Source organism: Procambarus clarkii, chromosome 5, assembly GCF_040958095.1.
Source record: "Procambarus clarkii isolate CNS0578487 chromosome 5, FALCON_Pclarkii_2.0, whole genome shotgun sequence".
NCBI classification, from domain to species: domain Eukaryota; kingdom Metazoa; phylum Arthropoda; class Malacostraca; order Decapoda; family Cambaridae; genus Procambarus; species Procambarus clarkii.
Genome location: NC_091154.1, coordinates 45011227 through 45029443, shown reverse-complemented (window position 1 = coordinate 45029443; position 18217 = coordinate 45011227). Strand labels below are relative to the sequence as shown.

The following is an 18217-nucleotide window of genomic DNA, read 5'->3' as shown; positions in this document are numbered from 1 at the left end:
TAGTTTTTAAAGTATGTATCTTAATAAATTTGAACCTTATATTATTTAACATCAACAAATTAGATTTCGAATATTAAAACCAATTTCAACCAATTAAAGGATTTATCCTTTAATGTTAAAAATTGTTCAAACTGAAATAAATATATAACACTGTACGGTACAGTTGTGTTTAATTATGTTTTGCGATTCCTTTGGAAAAGGTATTTGTGCACCAAGTACTACTAGGTCATTATGAGATATGCTGAATGTTGTCAATATACCATCTGAATACGCCTCACTTTGCGTTAATCATTGAACGTCCTAATGATTAAGGTCCCCAAAAGGACTTAATCAGACCTCAGTGGATATTTTTACTCTCCCTCTCTCTCTCTCTCTCAGAGCATCCCTTTATGTGTTGTATGTGGGTGCTGAAGTTCAGTCTCTTGTCTATGTACCCAAGCAAACCCAAGCAAACTACTGTGGAAATGTGCAGGACAAACATATCAATTGTGACACTAGCTCTCCACATATAGCATTTGCTTAATTTAGAAACTGTACTTGTGGTCGATCTCGAACACATGTTGTTGATGTGACGATGTGTTATGAATTTTGTGGCTAGCTCCTCAAGATTGTAACTTGCTTAGATAAATAAATTGTGTGTTCAGTCCCTGAACCCATTATGTGATAAATTAACTAAACTAAAAACTATAGCATGGCGACGAAACCTGAACTGCATAATGTAAATAGGGATTAACCAGAAAAAGATATAGGTGAAGAATAACACCAGGTAACTGTAAAGCTGCCGCCCAGTTGGGTGGGTGTGGAGCACATGACTGTAAAGCTGCCGCCCAGTTGGGTGGGTGTGGAGCACATGACTGTAAAGCTGCCGCCCAGTTGGGTGGGTGTGGAGCAAGACTAGTAACTGTGCGACTCATCATAGACGTAAAGTGCCTTGTATAGTGACTGTTGTGAGCCTCTTGTTGAATCACTTGTGACACAAAAAATTACTGATGTGTGTATTTGTGTGGGTGATTAAATATGTATGTGTATTTATATATGTATACGTATGTATATGTACATGTATGCATAAGTATGTGTACATTAATAATTTTGTAACTAGCGTCAAAAGATTGTTATTTGCTTAGCTAAACGAACTAGAGGGTTCAGTTCCTGAACCGATTATGTGCCTCTGTAATCCTTTACACCACCGCCCACAGGATGGGTATTATGGGGTGCATAATAAAGAAAGAAAATGAATGGACCGAACCCCACAATTCATTTAGCTAAGCAAGATACAATCTTAATGAGCTAGTTACAAAATTCACTATAAGTCGTCAAATCATAAATGGGTTCGAGATCGACCACAAATAGTGCATTATATAATTTATCAGTATTGTGCAGCCTGTGATCCCCGCCTGGCTGGATACTGATACCTAGGTAATTTTCATGTGTCCGGACACCGGCGATAAGGTGGTATTATTTATTTAACTTAAGAGATATATATTTTTAAATGTTGTCACATTAACGACTACATCTTCCTTTCTTCTGACATATAGATTTTTAAGTTTAATTAAAATATATGGAAACTAAATATACAATTTATTGGCTGGTGTGCAGGGCTTCACACTCTCAGAGCAAGCCATCAAGTAACTATCAAAACGCATATATCTTCGTATTCACTTCAGTTATATTTATGACAAAGGATTTTAAATGTAGCCTATATTTCTACCTTTCTGATGACATAAATACTTTCGTTAATTACAATATCTAGATCAAACTAATATTGATTTTCAAAAGGTTGTATATTTTCCATCAATGGAGAGCATCAGCCAAGAAGCCTTTTTTAAAATATGAATATCTTTCCTCACCCAATTAGATCTAATCTCTGAATAAAACGCAAAAAACGACTTGATTGTAACCTATCCACCGCTGCCCATTGGATGGGGGAGAGGGGGTTATGTGTAGGATAAACATATCAATTGTGACACTAGCCCTCCATATATGTCAGTTGCTTAAATTATAAACTGTACTTGTGGTCGGACTCGAGCCCATTGTTGATGTGACAATGTGCATTGACTTTTGTAACTAGCTTATCAAGATTATAACTTGCTTGGCTATATGAATTGTGGGGCTCATTCCCTGAGCCCATTATGTGCCTCTGTAACACTCCACTATCGTCCATAGGATGGGTATGGGGTGCATAATAAATGAACTAAACTAAGCTCTGCCTTTTTGATAACATATACAATTATTAGCTTTATTTGTGAATCTCAATTAATTAAACAATATATCACAGAGCCTGTAGGGTTCGGTGAGATGAGCGAAGAGACATGGGAGATTTTACATAAGTACAGTACATGGTAGTTTAAGTAGCGAACGCATGTCAACGAATAACGAGTATATATAACAAAACCATTGTCCTATGAAGTCGATTTAACTTCCAAACATATATTTTTTAATTAATGTTAAATGTTTTCTGGCTAGTTATGATAGATTTTATTAAAAATACGTATTCTACTTGTTAACATTATAATTTAAATTTGTGATAATTTGAGCAGAGAAGTGCGACAACTGGATATGCCAACAAACACTTTCCAAACAACGATATATCTTGGATAAGTCGCTCCACAACATTGCTGCTTGGACCATCGACTTCCTTTGATGCTACTTATTTCATAATGAAATTATATTAGTTTGGAGTAAATATATGTTTTCTCATGTTCTGCATTCAGCACCCACATTATAGTGAGTAAATATACCATATTACTTCATTACTTAAATAATGCTAGGAGGGTTTGAGTAGCTTTGGGTATTTAGTGCACAGAATCTCCAATAGATGGGGTGAGAGTCGCCCCATCTCTCTCACCCGAGAGAGAGTCGAAACTTAATTTAAAATTGATATATCTTTGTTCTCGAACATGATATATTTCATTTGGTGCAATTATAATAATGTTCATATATCGGTCTTTCTGGAGGCATATAAGATTTTAGGCTTTATTAGCGTATCTTTGTTAATTATACAATATATCGGCAAGTGCGTAGGCGTCTGCACTCCATGCCCGACAAGCTACTGAGCGCTACTATAAAAACATATGTATCTTCACTTGAGCTATAAATATGTCTATTGTAATGTATTTAAAATGAAGCTCTTATTTCTATCTTGCTTAAGACTTATAAAACATTTGTGTTTATTAACGAATTTACGTGAAATAAACATTGATCTGAGAGAGAGTTGCTCTGTCGTTCAGTCTGTACGGGGTGGGAGCTCCGTAATTTTTAAAATACAATAATCTTCATTAGAAATTTAAATATGTCTATAGTAAAGTGTTTAAAGTGAAGCTTATATGTCTGTCTTTCTTGAGACATATAAAACATATATGTTTACTAACGAATTCACGTGAAATAAACATTGTTCTGAGAGAGAGTTGCTCGGTCGATCGATCTGTCCGGGGTCGGAGCTCGGCTATTATAAAAGTACACGTATCTTCGGTTTAAATTTAAATATGCCCATGGTAAGGTATTTAGAATGAAGCTTATATTTCTATCTTTCTTGTGACATAAAACTTTTACGTTTATTAAGGAATCTGCGTGAAATAGGCATGGTTCTGAGATGAATGCTGCAGTTTTCGAGCTCGACGCGCGGCAATGGACGCCATATACACATCCAGTGGGTGTTATTGGACCCCATACCCATTTTATGGGTGGTTGGAGCCCCATACCCATTCTATGGGTGGTTGGAGCCCCATACCCATCCTGTGGGTTGTAGTGGACGCCATACTCATCCTGTGGGTGGTATTGGACCCCATACCCTTCCTGTGGGTGGATGTGATCCCCATACTCATCCTCTGGGTGGATGTGACCCTCATACCCATCCTGTGGGTGGTATTGCACCCCTTACTCACCTAACAGGTGGTAGTGGACAATATACCGATCCTGTAGTTGGTATAGTTGACACAATACCATCCTGTTTAGAGTAGTTTACCCCATAGACATTCCAATGAACCATCGTTTTCTGTTAGCGTTCCTACAAAACATCCTTTAAAGATTTGTAAAGCACCAACTATGGTATATAATATTGATTGGTGAAGGACTGTTATTCTATGTAATAATTTTTAGTGCTTATTATAATTTACTAAGAACAACTAATATTTCTCAAAACAAAAGTACGAACCTTCAATAGGAAGTAGCTGATCTATAATATTCTAAGAGCATGGACAATAGTAGGTAAATTTCACAACCCATGTGGGACCTGAAAAGTACAATTTTCCTTATAATTGAACCAATCACGACTATTCTGCTATCTAGGTTGACGGACGGGTACTGTGAGACGCAAGTTGGTACGTGAGGAAGAGTTTGGGCCATGGAAAAAAAAGTAACTGGGAATATATCACATATTTACTAATTCATATTCAACATATTGACTTTAAGCATTAAGTCATATATGTGCTGTCTTGTGTGAGAACGGGTTGCATGACAACAACTTCCAACACCTGCCTCCCATGACAACAACTTCCAACACCTGCCTCCCATGACAACAACTTCCAACACCTGCCTCCCATGACAACAACTTCCAACACCTGCCTCCCATGACAACAACTTCCACCACCTGCCTCCCATGACAACAACTTCCACCACCTGCCTCCCATGACAACAACTTCCACCACCTGCCTCCCATGACAACTTCCAACACCTGCCTCCCATGACAACAACTTCCACCACCTGTCTCCCATGACAACAACAACCACCACCTGCCTCCCTTGACAACAACTTCCACCACCTGCCTCCCATGACAACAACAACTACCACCTGCCTCCCATGACAACAACAACCACCACCTGCCTCCCATGACAACAACAACCACCACCTGCCTCCCATGACAACAACTTCCACCACCTGCCTCCCATGACAACAACTTCCACCACCTGCCTCCCATGACAACAACTTCCAACACCTGCCTCCCATGACAACAACTTCCAACACCTGCCTCCCATGACAACAACAACCACCACCTGCCTCCCATGACAACAACAACCACCACCTGCCTCCCATGACAACAACAACCACCACCTGCCTCCCATGACAACAACTTCCACCACCTGCCTCCCATGACAACAACAACCACCACCTGCCTCCCATGACAACAACTTCCACCACCTGCCTCCCATGACAACAACTTCCACCACCTGCCTCCCATGACAACAACTTCCAACACCTGCCTCCCATGACAACAACAACCACCACCTGCAATCCCATGACAACAACTTCCACCACCTGCCTCCCATGACAACAACAACCACCACCTGCCTCCCATGACAACAACTTCCACCACCTGCCTCCCATGACAACAACTTCCACCACCTGCCTCCCATGACAACAACTTCCACCACCTGCCTCCCATGACAACAACTTCCAACACCTGCCTCCCTTGACAACAACAACCACCACCTGCAATGGGAAGGGAAATGTTGAGTGATGTGGCGCTTGGAGTAGACGTGAGCCATTCCTCCTCTCACTAAAACACTTGCTGGACACCTAATTTATTGTATTTCATGGCATGTAACATACTTTCCCATCTCTATTTAGCTTTCTGCGAAAGGAAAGACATCGTAAATACAAAAGAAAAAACATTTGATATGTGCCACAATGAAATAAATAAGCTGGCTGGTGGTGGTCTTTTTGAAAGAGTTGCAATCGAGAAAAAGTTTTATTTTATTTTATATGCATATTTTTCAGATGGGTTTACAATAAATCTGATTATTAGAAAGCAATCAGGTGGGCATGCGATCATGCAGTGTTTACTGACACCTGTATGGGTTGAGGGGCTCTATGCCTGGATTTACATATTAAAAATTGCAAAAAATCCATTTCTTAACACTTTCGCGCTCTCGGCGCTCAAAAAAAAAACAATACCCCAGATGCTTTCGGCACTTCGCGCGCCTACGCGGTAAGACCGAAAAAGTGTACACTCTTTTGACTGTCCTGACAATAATTGAAGGCGCACGTATTTAAATTTGGTATCACTGTGTTCGCAATGAAATTGTCTATAAGAGCATACCTATAAAATGCCGCCCAAGCATAAGGAGTATCAACACCAAATAAAAAACTATGCAGATCACTCGCCGAGAGCGCCAAACAGCAACAAAATGTTTCCACTTTCTTAATGGTTGCGAAGCCTACAGTTGTCCTACATCGCTAATTTTGGTATCATTGGAATCGCAATAAAATTCTCTACACGGACATATGCATATGAATGTTTAATATAGGTAATTGCCCACCCGCAAGAGTGTGTGAAGTGGAGAGTAGTTAGCCGCGAGCGCACTGGCGAAAACACAGGGGGGAAATCATGCTTGGAAAGTTTATACGTTTCCTGACCCTACTTTTCTATGTACGTATTTCTTTTTTATACCAATGTGTTCGCAATAAAATTTTCTATAAGATGAACTGTATAACATTGGTACAAAGCATGTGTAAGAGAAGCGCCAAATATAGAACCACGTCGCTCAGTATGCGTTCGCGGCAGAAACGAACGCATTGTTTTCGTTCGTTTGATGTTTGTCATGTTTATACTTGGTGAAACATTTTATAATTTGTATGACAGTGATCGCAGTAAAATTCCCTACACAGACATATACATAACACATACAAATATTTCCCACGTGTTGGATATATCAACGGCTAAAGGGAACCCACTGCCACACGCTCGCCACACCCCCAAACATACTTTGTGTATTTTTTTTTTTACTCATAGAAGTTTATGTGATATAATATTCATTCTGGTACCAAAAAATTCGCAAATAAATTCTCTACAAAACAAAAGTATCCCCATCCATTTCGGTTAAAAAATGGAATTTATAGAAATATTTTTTCGATTGACGAGAAAAGTAGGCAGTTATGCGGAATCGTAAGAAAAATCAGTGACGAGTTATCTCTAATATAAAGCGCGAAAGTGTTAACATATTGGGACGAACTTTTCATACCGTTGGTGCCAAATGACGTGAGATTTGTTTAAAATTTGTCAGCGTTTTTATATTTTTGTTGAATATTTTTTAGTTTCACGCCCTCTTTACTAAGTGGAGCTCCTAAACTCCCTCACCACTCGTACTTTCACAAACTGTGTCTTGAACCACTGAGTGCTTATCCTTGATAGGAGCTTTATGATGATGTATTCCACTTTTTGGAAAGCCAGTGTCCTTAACTTGTACTGTATACCATGCAAGGTATACAAGTTAAAGACACCGGCCTGTAGTTTAGGGCCTCCTGTCTGTCAACTTTTTTGTATGTTGAGACTACATTAGCTGTCTTCCAACTCTCTGGTAGGTCTCCTATTTCCAGTGACTTGTTACACACCACGTTCAACATCCTCCCAGCGGGCATAAGAGATATTGCCAAAAAAAAAACTTGGGCATCTTCAAGAGAAAACTAGATAGTTTTGCAGATGAGGAGTCACAATAACTTGGCTGAAAAATGTTGACCAAACCACACACTAGAAACTGAAGAGACGACAACGTTTCGGTCCGTCCTGGACCATTATCAAGTCGATTGTGATGAGAGGAAGAAGGCAGTGGCAATAAATAGGCAAAACAAGGGATAGAAAAAGAACAAAGATAAAAGGAAGGGGTAGGCATTTGTTAGGTCACGTTTGTTAGAAAGTTTAGAGCCGCTCCAAGCAACAGTCTGGTGGACTAAACTCTCACCAGTCAAGCCTGACCTCGGGCCGGGCTTGGGGAGTAGAACAACTCCCAGAACCCCATCAAGTAGGTATAGATAGTGGCATGCAAAGTGCTTCTGCCCCCCTCTTTTACCATCCATGATGAGATTCCAGTATGTGAGTAACTCCTGTAGTGAGTACTGTCTTAACTCCAGTAGAAATTAAGTTTACATACTTAGCCAATCACAGGTTTGCAACTTGTGTAAGGAAATTGTTTAGGACCATGTATACCACTTATGTAAGACCAATCCTGGATTATGCAGCTTCAGCCTGGAGTCCATGCCTAGTTACACACAAGACAAAGTTATAGGAGATTAGAGGTATGCCACCAGACTAGTCCCAGAACTGAGAGGTATGAGCTACGAGGTAAGGCTAAGGGAGCTGAATCGCACATCCCTGGAAATCGGAAGAGTATGGGAAGACATGATAACCACCAACAAAATTCTCAGAGAAATTGTCAGGCTGGACAAAGACAAACTCTTTAGCACAGGTGGAACACGAACAAGGGGACACAGATGGAAACTTAGTACCAAATAAGCCACAGAGACATTAGAAACAATTTTTTCAGTGTTAGAGTAGTTAACAAGTGGAATGCATTAAGTAGTGATGTGGTGGAGGCAGACTCCATGCACAGTTTCAAATGAAGATTTGATAGAGCCCAGTAGGCTTAGAAATCTGTACACCAGTTGATTGACAGTTGAGAAGCGGGACCAAAGAGCTAGAGCTCAACCCCCACAAGCACAACTAGGTGAGTACAGGTTATTATACACGGCAGCTAGCAATGAGTGGAAATTTTCTGGAGGAGTTGGTGGCTTACAGTGACCTGACCATTTACCACCAGGCAACCTTTGGTTTGATCACACCTTAACCCTTTAGTTGCGCATCGCATCATATGATGCTTTGACCGACTTGCAGTAAATTGCGCATCGCATCATATGATGCTTTGGAGTACTACGCAAGATTTAAACGGCCCGCGGATACACGGGGTTCACCACACCTTCATCAGGGCTCTTGTAAACAGACGCCATTTTTTTTTAAATTGTGCGCCAAATTCCCGCGTGTTAGGGGCCTCAGTATTGAGAGAGCTACCAAGCCTGATGCACGCAGCATGAGTTCACAGCATGAGTTCACAGCACTGCTGTTCAGCTTGTGACCACAGCATCGCCTAAAAATGCCATAACTTACTTGTTTATGCTATTATGTAGCGATGATATTATTACAGAAGACTCCTGACTAATAAAACTGACCAGGGTTCTGATAATAGCAGGATTGTGGTGATATTTAGCGCTGTGCTCCATGGAGGGAGGAGTAATGCTGTGGGAGGGGAGGGTGATGGCGTTGTCTTCTGACTGTGTGTGGCCACCTTTTATTGAATGCACTCACCATACCAGCTTAGTGGTTCGCTATGGTGAACACAAATGTAGATACTAATATATAATGTGTGTATAGAGGGGTATAAACAGCAATAGGAGTAGGTTGAGAGCTGCCATTTTGGTGAGGGAGGTGGCGTCGTCTGCACGACTTATGTTGTTTACTGGTGACCATTATGGTCTTTGGGCACCATACCAGTTTACTTGTACAAGTATGGTGAATATAACAGGTAGATACTTATATATAATGTGTGTATATAGCGTAATAACACCACAAACAGTATTGTTGGAGGAGAAATATTAGTGCGTCTGGCCTTGAGGGCGGCCGCCACCAGCTGACTGTGTGAGGTCCTACGTCTTTGTGCCTTTACTCACCATACAAGCTTAGATATACAGTTATGGTGAACAAAACATGTAAATACTTATATATAACGTCTGTATATAAAAGCAAAAACAGTATTGTGGGAGGAGAATGGTGGCATGTCAGGTGAGGTGAGGAAGGGAGGGAGTGGCAGCCAGTGGCGGGCTGCCACTGGCTGCCACTGCCACTGCCACTGCCACTCAGCATACCAACTTAGTGGTTCGTTATGGTGAACACGAATGTAGATACTTACATATAATGTCTGTATATAGAGAATAAAAGCAAAAACAGTATGGTGGGAGGAGAATGTGGGGGAGTGAGGTGTTGAGGGAGTGAGTGGCTGGCTGGTGTGTGGAGGTCACTCCTCGTTTCTTTTTGACTCATAATAGCAACTTAGTGCTTCGTTATGGTGAACAAAACATGCAGATACTTATATATAACCTGTGTATATAGTGTAATAACCGACAAAGTATTTGTTCACTGTTTGATGAACATAATAATTGAATCAACAATATGCACACTATAATTTTGAGTACAGCCATTATTCACACATTTTATTATATAAATATATCACACTACACGCTATTGAATAATATTACAGCAAAAAACTACGAAAAATGAATCAGAGACATTGAAATAATTAAGTAATTATCTTTTTGTGGCCACTCTTGCCTGACAGCTGGAGAGGAGCAGACTGTCTGGGACGCACGCTGAATTGGCGCCTGTTTTTTGCCAGATTTCCCTGCCCTATAGCGTGCAATATATGCCACGTAAGATTTAATTATTATTTTTCCCATGATCAAAGAACAGATTAACAGGTTTAGAAGAAATTTTTTTTTTTTTTAGTATGCGCCTGTGGGTGATAAATGCTAATAGCCCCGAGCAACACAAGGGTTAAATGATGATCTTATGCTTCAAGATTCCAAAATTTTGCTGATGTTATCCTGTTCACATGAGCTACGGGCGTTAGTGTTTCGATTATGTCTACTCCCAGGTCTCTCTCTTTTCTCTTATTGTTTCTTGAAATTACCTTCCCCTTATAGTTTAGTAAAATCAGTCTCTTATCTCTCATCCATTTTTATTACGTTAAACTTATTCGGGATGAATTCCTGCAGCCATTAACCCTTAACATGCTCGGCGTTTAATATCCTGTCATCCCCACAGGCGCATGTCATTTTGAAAAAAAAAAAATTATTTTTTCTTTCTAACCTGTTAATTTGTGTTCACTGATCACGGGAAAAATAATAAAAAAATCGTAAGTGGCAAATATTGCCCACTATAGGACGGGGAAGTCTGGCAAATTATAGGCGCTGACTCAGCATGCGTCCCAGGCGGTCTGTTGCTCGCAAGCTGTCAGGCCGGAGTTGCCACAAAGAGATAATTACCGAATTATTTCAATGTCTCTGATTGATTTTTCATACCTTTTTTGCTGTAATATTATTCAATAGTGTGTAGTTTGATATATTTATATAATAAAATGAGTGAATCATTGCTGTGCTCAAAAATATGGTGTGAATATTGTTGATTCAATTATGTTCATCAATCAGTGAACAAATACTTTGTCGGTTATTACATTATAAGCACAGGTTATATATAAGTATCTGCATGTTTTGTTCACTATAACGAACCACTATTTAAGTAGCTATTATGAGTCAAAAAGTAATGAGGAGTGACCGCCGTGTACCAGCCAGCCACTCCCGCCCTCCCTCCAGTCATCTGACTCACCCACATTCTCCTCCCACAATAATGTTTTTGCTATAATTCACTATATACAGACGTTATATATAAGTATCGACATGTTTTGTTCACCATAACTGTACATCTAAGCTTGTATGTTGAGTAAAGGCACAAAGATGTGGCTACTCACACAGTCAGCTGATCGGCGGCCGCCCTCAAGGCCAGACGCACTAATATTTCTCCTCCAACAATACTGTGTGGTGTTATTACGCTATATACACACATTATATATAAATATCTACCTGTTTTATTCACCATACTTGTACAAATAAACTGGTATGGTGCCCAAAGACCATCATGGTAACCAGTAAACGACACCGTCGTCTGCACGGTGGCGTCGTGCAGACGACGCCACCGCCCTCACCAAAATGGCGGCTCCAAACCTTCTCTTGCTGTTTATACCCTCTATACACACGTTTTATATAAGTATCTACATTGGGTGTTCACCATAGCGAACCACTAAGCTGGTATGCTGAGTGCAGTCAATAAAAGGTGGCCACACACAGTCAAAAGACATCGCCACCACCCTCCCTCCCACAGCATTACTCCTCCTTCCATGGTGCACAGCGCTAAATATCACCACAATCCTGCTATTATCAGAACCCTGGTCAGTTTTATCACAGTCAGGGGTCTTCTGTAATAATATCATCGCTACATAATAGCATGAACAAGTATAATTTGGCATTTTTAGGCGATGCTATGGTCACAAGCTGAACAGCAGTGCTGTTAGCTCATGCTGCGTGCGTCAGGCTTGGTTGCTCACTCAATACTGAGGCCAATAACACCTGGGAGTTTGGCCCACGATTTTTTTTTAAAATGGTGTTTGTTTACAAGAGCCCTGATGAAGGTGTGGTGAACCCCATGTATCCGCGGGCTGTTTAAATCTTGCGTAGTACTCCAACACATCATATGACGTGATGCGCAGTTGACTGGAACAACGTCCAGCACATCATATGACGTGATGCGCACTTTAAGGGTTAATCTGTCCGCTCCTGAAGTTTGTCAAGATCTTCTTTGAGCGCCTTACATTCCTCTTCAATTCTTAATCTCATTAACAAAATGAAATTAATTTGCAAATGATGCAAATGATGTTTGCATCATTTGCAAACATCGGTATATACGAGCTCACTTCCTCTGTGAAGACATTTACATGAATTTACATAAATAGATCCCTGTGGAACACCACTTTCCTTTCCTGCTTGATATATAGTTTCTGACTATGACCCTTTGTTCGTGTCTGTCAAGTATTTCCATGCCAAATCCAGTGCCTTTCCTGTTATAAGCTTGTCTCTCCATCTTGTCTATTAGTCTTTTGTGAGAAACTGTATTAAAAGCTTTTAGGTAGTCTAGGAAGAGGCTATTTATCCATCCTTACTTATGTTGCCATATTTTGGTGACTCAGTCATAGAATTCAATCAGGTTTGTTAATCATGATTTCCCCTCTCAGAAACCATGTAGTGTTTCTGTTGCAGGTGGGTGGAAGGGAGAGAGGTGTGTTGGTTGGTGGTCCAAGTTGCATCATATTCATTATGCCTATTTTGGGGGCCCCCCAAATTACTGTAAATATTACTGATATTTAATAACCTTGCATTTAGCAACTATCCTGATTTCTGGATATTGTATAGCTCCATATAGGGGTGTTAAAGTGAGTGGATACCGTGTTTGGAGTTTGTGTTCGTATGAAATGATAGAGCTATGAAATTACCTAAATGTGTATTGTATGAGAATTTAATTCACTCAAGAAGATAAGTCTCATATGTGTTTCAGAAGGAAAATTTGAGGAAAACCACATTAAGATTTTTTTATTTAATTTAAATCCTGTTAATCTATTTCCTTTCACAGATCGTGCTGACAAGTGGAATACTGTTGCAGTGTCAACATCCAGTGCCATGAAGCTCATGTAAGTGGCAGAAGCACTGCGTATATATAGTATGAACACTCTTGAGTTTTAAAAGTAGTACGTATACATCATCCTGAAGGGTGTTACAGGCACACCCTTGGCAGCCTCTGGATAATAGTTCACTCCACTCTTTCAAATATTGTCATTTGCACTTGATTCATTCTGTGTGCATTGTGAATATCTAGTGAACTGAAGTCCACATTATCAAAGGAAATGTGAATGTGAATTTTCATTGAGAATTGTGTGGTGTACCTACATTCCATATACATTTGAAGTATGGAATAATTGGCACTTAAATAAAAAATAAATATATATACCATTATTGTTCATGAAACTAACAAGAGAATTATGCAAGCTGCAATTAAATGTCTTTTGAATTATTTACAGAATTTTGCAAAATTTAATTCTTGATACTGGATTAGAATGTTTAGTGACATTTATTTGGTCATTTTGCATCATTTACCATATATCCTGCCCTCTCGATGTATCTCTACACGTCTGCCCCATTGAATGTCAGATTGCACCTGGTTTATTTCTTTGTTAATCCTATTTTCTTTATAAAATAGTTGTTTTGGAAATTGTTAATTATATTTAAAATACAAGAATGTGTGAACAATGTAAATAATCTGATAAAAGCATCAGTACTTGAAAAAGACAAATAATTAATAGCAACTTTATTAATTGCATCACTTTCACATTAAATTTATTACTGTAATATAAAAGTAATAAAGTTCTTTGAACAAATAATTTCTGGACAAGCACCATATCGGTGCTCAGTGTCAGATGTAATTTAAAGTTTCATGGCATTTGTGTGTGCACGCATTGCAAAACATTTGTGTGTGCACGCATTGCAAAACATTTGTGTGTGCACGCATTGCAAAACATTTGTGTGTGCACGCATTGCAAAACATTTGTGTGTGCACGCATTGCAAAACATTTGTGTGTGCACGCATTGCAAAACATTTGTGTGTGCACGCATTGCAAAACATTTGTGTGTGCACGCATTGCAAAACATTTGTGTGTGCACGCATTGCAAAACATTTGTGTGTGCACGCATTGCAAAACATTTGTGTGTGCACGCATTGCAAAACATTTGTGTGTGCACGCATTGCAAAACATTTGTGTGTGCACGCATTGCAAAACATTTGTGTGTGCACGCATTGCAAAACATTTGTGTGTGCACGCATTGCAAAACATTTGTGTGTGCACGCATTGCAAAACATTTGTGTGTGCACGCATTGCAAAACATTTGTGTGTGCACGCATTGCAAAACATTTGTGTGTGCACGCATTGCAAAACATTTGTGTGTGCACGCATTGCAAAACATTTGTGTGTGCACGCATTGCAAAACATTTGTGTGTGCACGCATTGCAAAAAGCTTCTTGTGTATTTATTGGTATTAATAATATGATATTTATTGGTATGTAAAGAGATTGCTGTGCAAGGAAACTTAAAATATTTTCACACAATGAAAGTGCACACTGAAGACACCGACGACCTTAATGAACAGTGTTTCATTATGGAAGACAATAAATATAAGAGTTATTGAAAGAAAGATCAGCTTTGACATTGTCTTTCCACTGGTGAAGGTTGTGGGAGTCACCTGCCCTTGGCCCACGTCATTGATCACAAACTGCCTCACTGCACACTGCAGGAATTGTGATAACTGGCCACTTATAAAAGACTTATTAGTGCTCCAAGTGTCTTAAAATATTTTTGCAAGTCGTGTTTACCTAAAAAAAATCAACATGAGTTCTAAAACAAAAGAAAGCTCTTACCGGTGTTCAAAATGTTTAAAGGACTTGCCAGATATATCTGCTCTAGTATCTCACATGAAAACTCATACAGTAGAGAAATCAAATCAATGTTCAACATGTTCAAAACAGTTCTCAGATAAATCTGAATTAGAATTGCACATGAAAACTCATGTAGAAGAAAAACAGTTTCAGTGCACCGAGTGTTCAAAAGACTTTTTGGAAAAATCTGATTTAGTAGCGCACATGGAAACACACACACAGGAGAAATCGCATATCTGCTCGAAGTGTATGGAAGTCTTCTCAGATATATCTGATTTGATAACACACATGAAAACTCATACACGAGAGAAACCACATCAGTGTCCAGAGTGTTTAAAAAAATTCTCTGCTAAATCTACTCTATTGTTACACAAGAAAAAACATAAAGGAGGAAAAGCATACAAGTGTTCAGAGTGTTTCAAATACTTCCCAGATAAAGCTGCTTTGGTATCGCATAAGAAAAAGCATGCAAGTGAGAAATCACATCAGTGTTCAGTGTGTTTTAAAGACTTTAAACAGAAATGTGATTTAGTAAAGCATTCAAGAACTCACACAGGAGAAAAACCATACCAATGTTTAGTATGTCTAAAGTTTTTCTCACAAAAACATGCTTTGGTGTCGCATAAAAGGACTCATACTGGAGAAAAACCATATCACTGTCCAGAATGTTCAAAAGAATTTTCATATAAATCTGGTCTGGTATCACACATGAGAATGCACACAGGAGAGACACCATACCAGTGTTCAGTATGTTTAAAATACTTTTCACAAAAACATGTTTTGGTAACACACCAGAGAACTCACACAGGAGAAAAACCCTTTCAGTGTCCAGAATGCTCGAAGGATTTTACTGATAAATCATATCTTGTATCACACATGAGAACTCACACAGGGGAGAAACCATATCAGTGTCCAGAGTGCTTAAAAGATTTTGCATATAAATCTGGCCTAGTATCTCACATGAAAACTCACACAGGAGAGACACCTTATCAGTGTGCACTGTGTTTCAAATACTTTTCACAAAAACATTCACTTGAGATGCACAAGAGAACTCACACAGGAGAGAAGCCATATCAGTGTCCAGAGTGTTTAAAATTCTTTTCACAAAAGCATTCTTTGGTGATGCATAAGAGAACTCACACAGGTGAGAAGCCATATCAATGTACAGAGTGTTTCAAATTCTTTTCCCAAAAACATGTTCTGCTGACACACCAGAAAATTCACACAGGGGAAAAACCATTCAAGTGTCCAGAGTGTTCAAAAGATTTCATAGAGAAATCTGCTCTTGTATCGCACATGAGAACTCACACACGAGAGAAGCCTTATCAGTGTCCAGAGTGTTCTAAAGAATTCTCATATAAATCTGTTCTGGTTTCACATATGAGAGCACACACAGGAAAGACACCCTATCAGTGTTCAGAATGTTTAAAATACTTTTCACAAAAGCATTCTTTGGTGAGACATGAGAAAACTCACACCACAGAACAGAAACCAAACCCAGCTTCTATACACACACCCACACTTTCATACCCCACTCATTCGCACATCAACCAGCCATACCGACCATGCACCCCACCCATTCACATCACCCACCCACAAACTCCGCCCACCCCGACACACACTCCAACCCCTACACACTCGCCCACTCCCACACACTCACCAACCCCTACACACTCGCCTGCCCCCACCCCATCGTACACACCTACCCCAACCCCTATACATACACCAACACCTACACATATGCTCACCCCTACACATGCACCCACCCCTTCACACACACCAACACCCACACACACACCCAATAACATACACCCATCCACCCCAACGCACCAACCCACATACCCCCACACCCCCACATACCAACCTACCCACCCACAAGCCCACCTCACAGCACCTAGCCTTGCACACCATCTGCCCACAACTTCCCACTTGCCCACTCACACTAGTAACCAATCTGTAACCTACACTAACTGTCACCCTCCTGCTCACATAAATCGCCATCAACTTCCCCCTACCCACACCAGCCTTCATCCACACCCTCTTATGCACCCACACCTTTCGGCTCACCAACACCCTTCTCCCCACCCACACCCCTCGACCCACCCACACCCCTCAACCCACCCACATACCAATCACTCACATCCCAATCACCCACACAGTACCCATCCTCACAGCACTCACTTACTCTGGTGGCAAGATAACTCTCACAATCGAGAAACCATATAAATATTGCTTTTAAAGCCTTTAATAATGTTTTTTTTTTTTAACTCTTTGAGTTGTATAATACGTCACGCTTAAAATTTAATTAAGCGATCTTTAATTTAAGATCTTTCTTTCAAATTCAGAAGGGTTGTGGCAGTTATGCTATTCACTTGAAAATAATTGCTATCATTTCCCCAGCAATATGGTACTAATTTCAGAGATTGCATGTTTAACTCTTTATGGCAGCATCCCAGTAGGATGCAAATGTTCAGTTCACCATAAACAAATTTGAACTCAGTATATTGTACTGTAATGGAAACTTCAGAAATCTTCCCAAAATACATGAAATCTGAAAAGTTCATGTATTTCATGTATATGTATTTACAACATTAGCAGAAAATGTGGTTTGATTGCATTGTTAATATTTGCACCATATTTAAAAAGAAAAAGTTGCTTTTATACTGCCCTTAACCCCTCAACTGTGCATTTTAAACTCCCATGAGTACACAAGGCTCGCATCCTCTTCCTCAGACCTTCAGTAAACAGGCTTTGTTTTAGGAAAAAATGCGAGCAGAATACCCCCATTAAAAAGCAGAGGTGCATTAGGTACTCTGAGAGAGAACTCTTATCAACATCAGCGGCCATGACTGTTCAACATGCTTCCACTTCACATAAGGAGCATATCTGGCCAACCCCTTACAGTGTTCAAGAGAGAGAACTTGACAATCACCTCCAAAAAATATCTGATCAACCAGGCTCCGACTCATACGTCAGCCTGCGAGCAGCCGCATCCAACAGCCTGTTTGACCAGTCCAGCAACGAGGATGCCTGGTCGACAACTGGGCAGCGGGGACGCTAAGCCTGAAATCATCTCAAGGTAACCTCAAGACTATCAAGGTAATTCCTGGATGTGAGGGACTCGGTACTAAGACAGCAACTATGAGTAGTGCAGGCAGCAGCAGCTCACAGCCTCGCCGTGTAGCAGCAGCTCACAGCACTGCTGGGCAGCAGCAGCTCACAGCACTGCTGGGCAGCAGCAGCTCACAGCACTGCTGGGCAGCAGCAGCTCACAGCACTGCTGGGCAGCAGCAGCTCACAGCACTGCTGGGCAGCAACAGCTCACAGCACTGCTGCGCAGCAGCAGCTCACAGCACTGCTGGGCAG

The 18217-nt window shown here is 40.3% G+C and overlaps 1 protein-coding gene across 1 annotated transcript in view; it reads left to right on the top strand.

Annotated features, from left to right (window-relative positions):
• LOC123763712 (zinc finger protein 271-like) overlaps positions 1-17213 on the top strand; it is a 106729-nt gene extending 89516 nt beyond the window's left edge. The window contains exon 3 of the mRNA XM_045751011.2: positions 12998-17213. Coding sequence (XP_045606967.1) covers positions 14804-17077 — 2274 coding nt within the window. The 5' untranslated portion in view covers positions 12998-14803 and the 3' untranslated portion in view covers positions 17078-17213. The remainder of the gene's footprint in view (positions 1-12997) is intronic.
• Positions 17214-18217: the final 1004 nt, after the last annotated feature.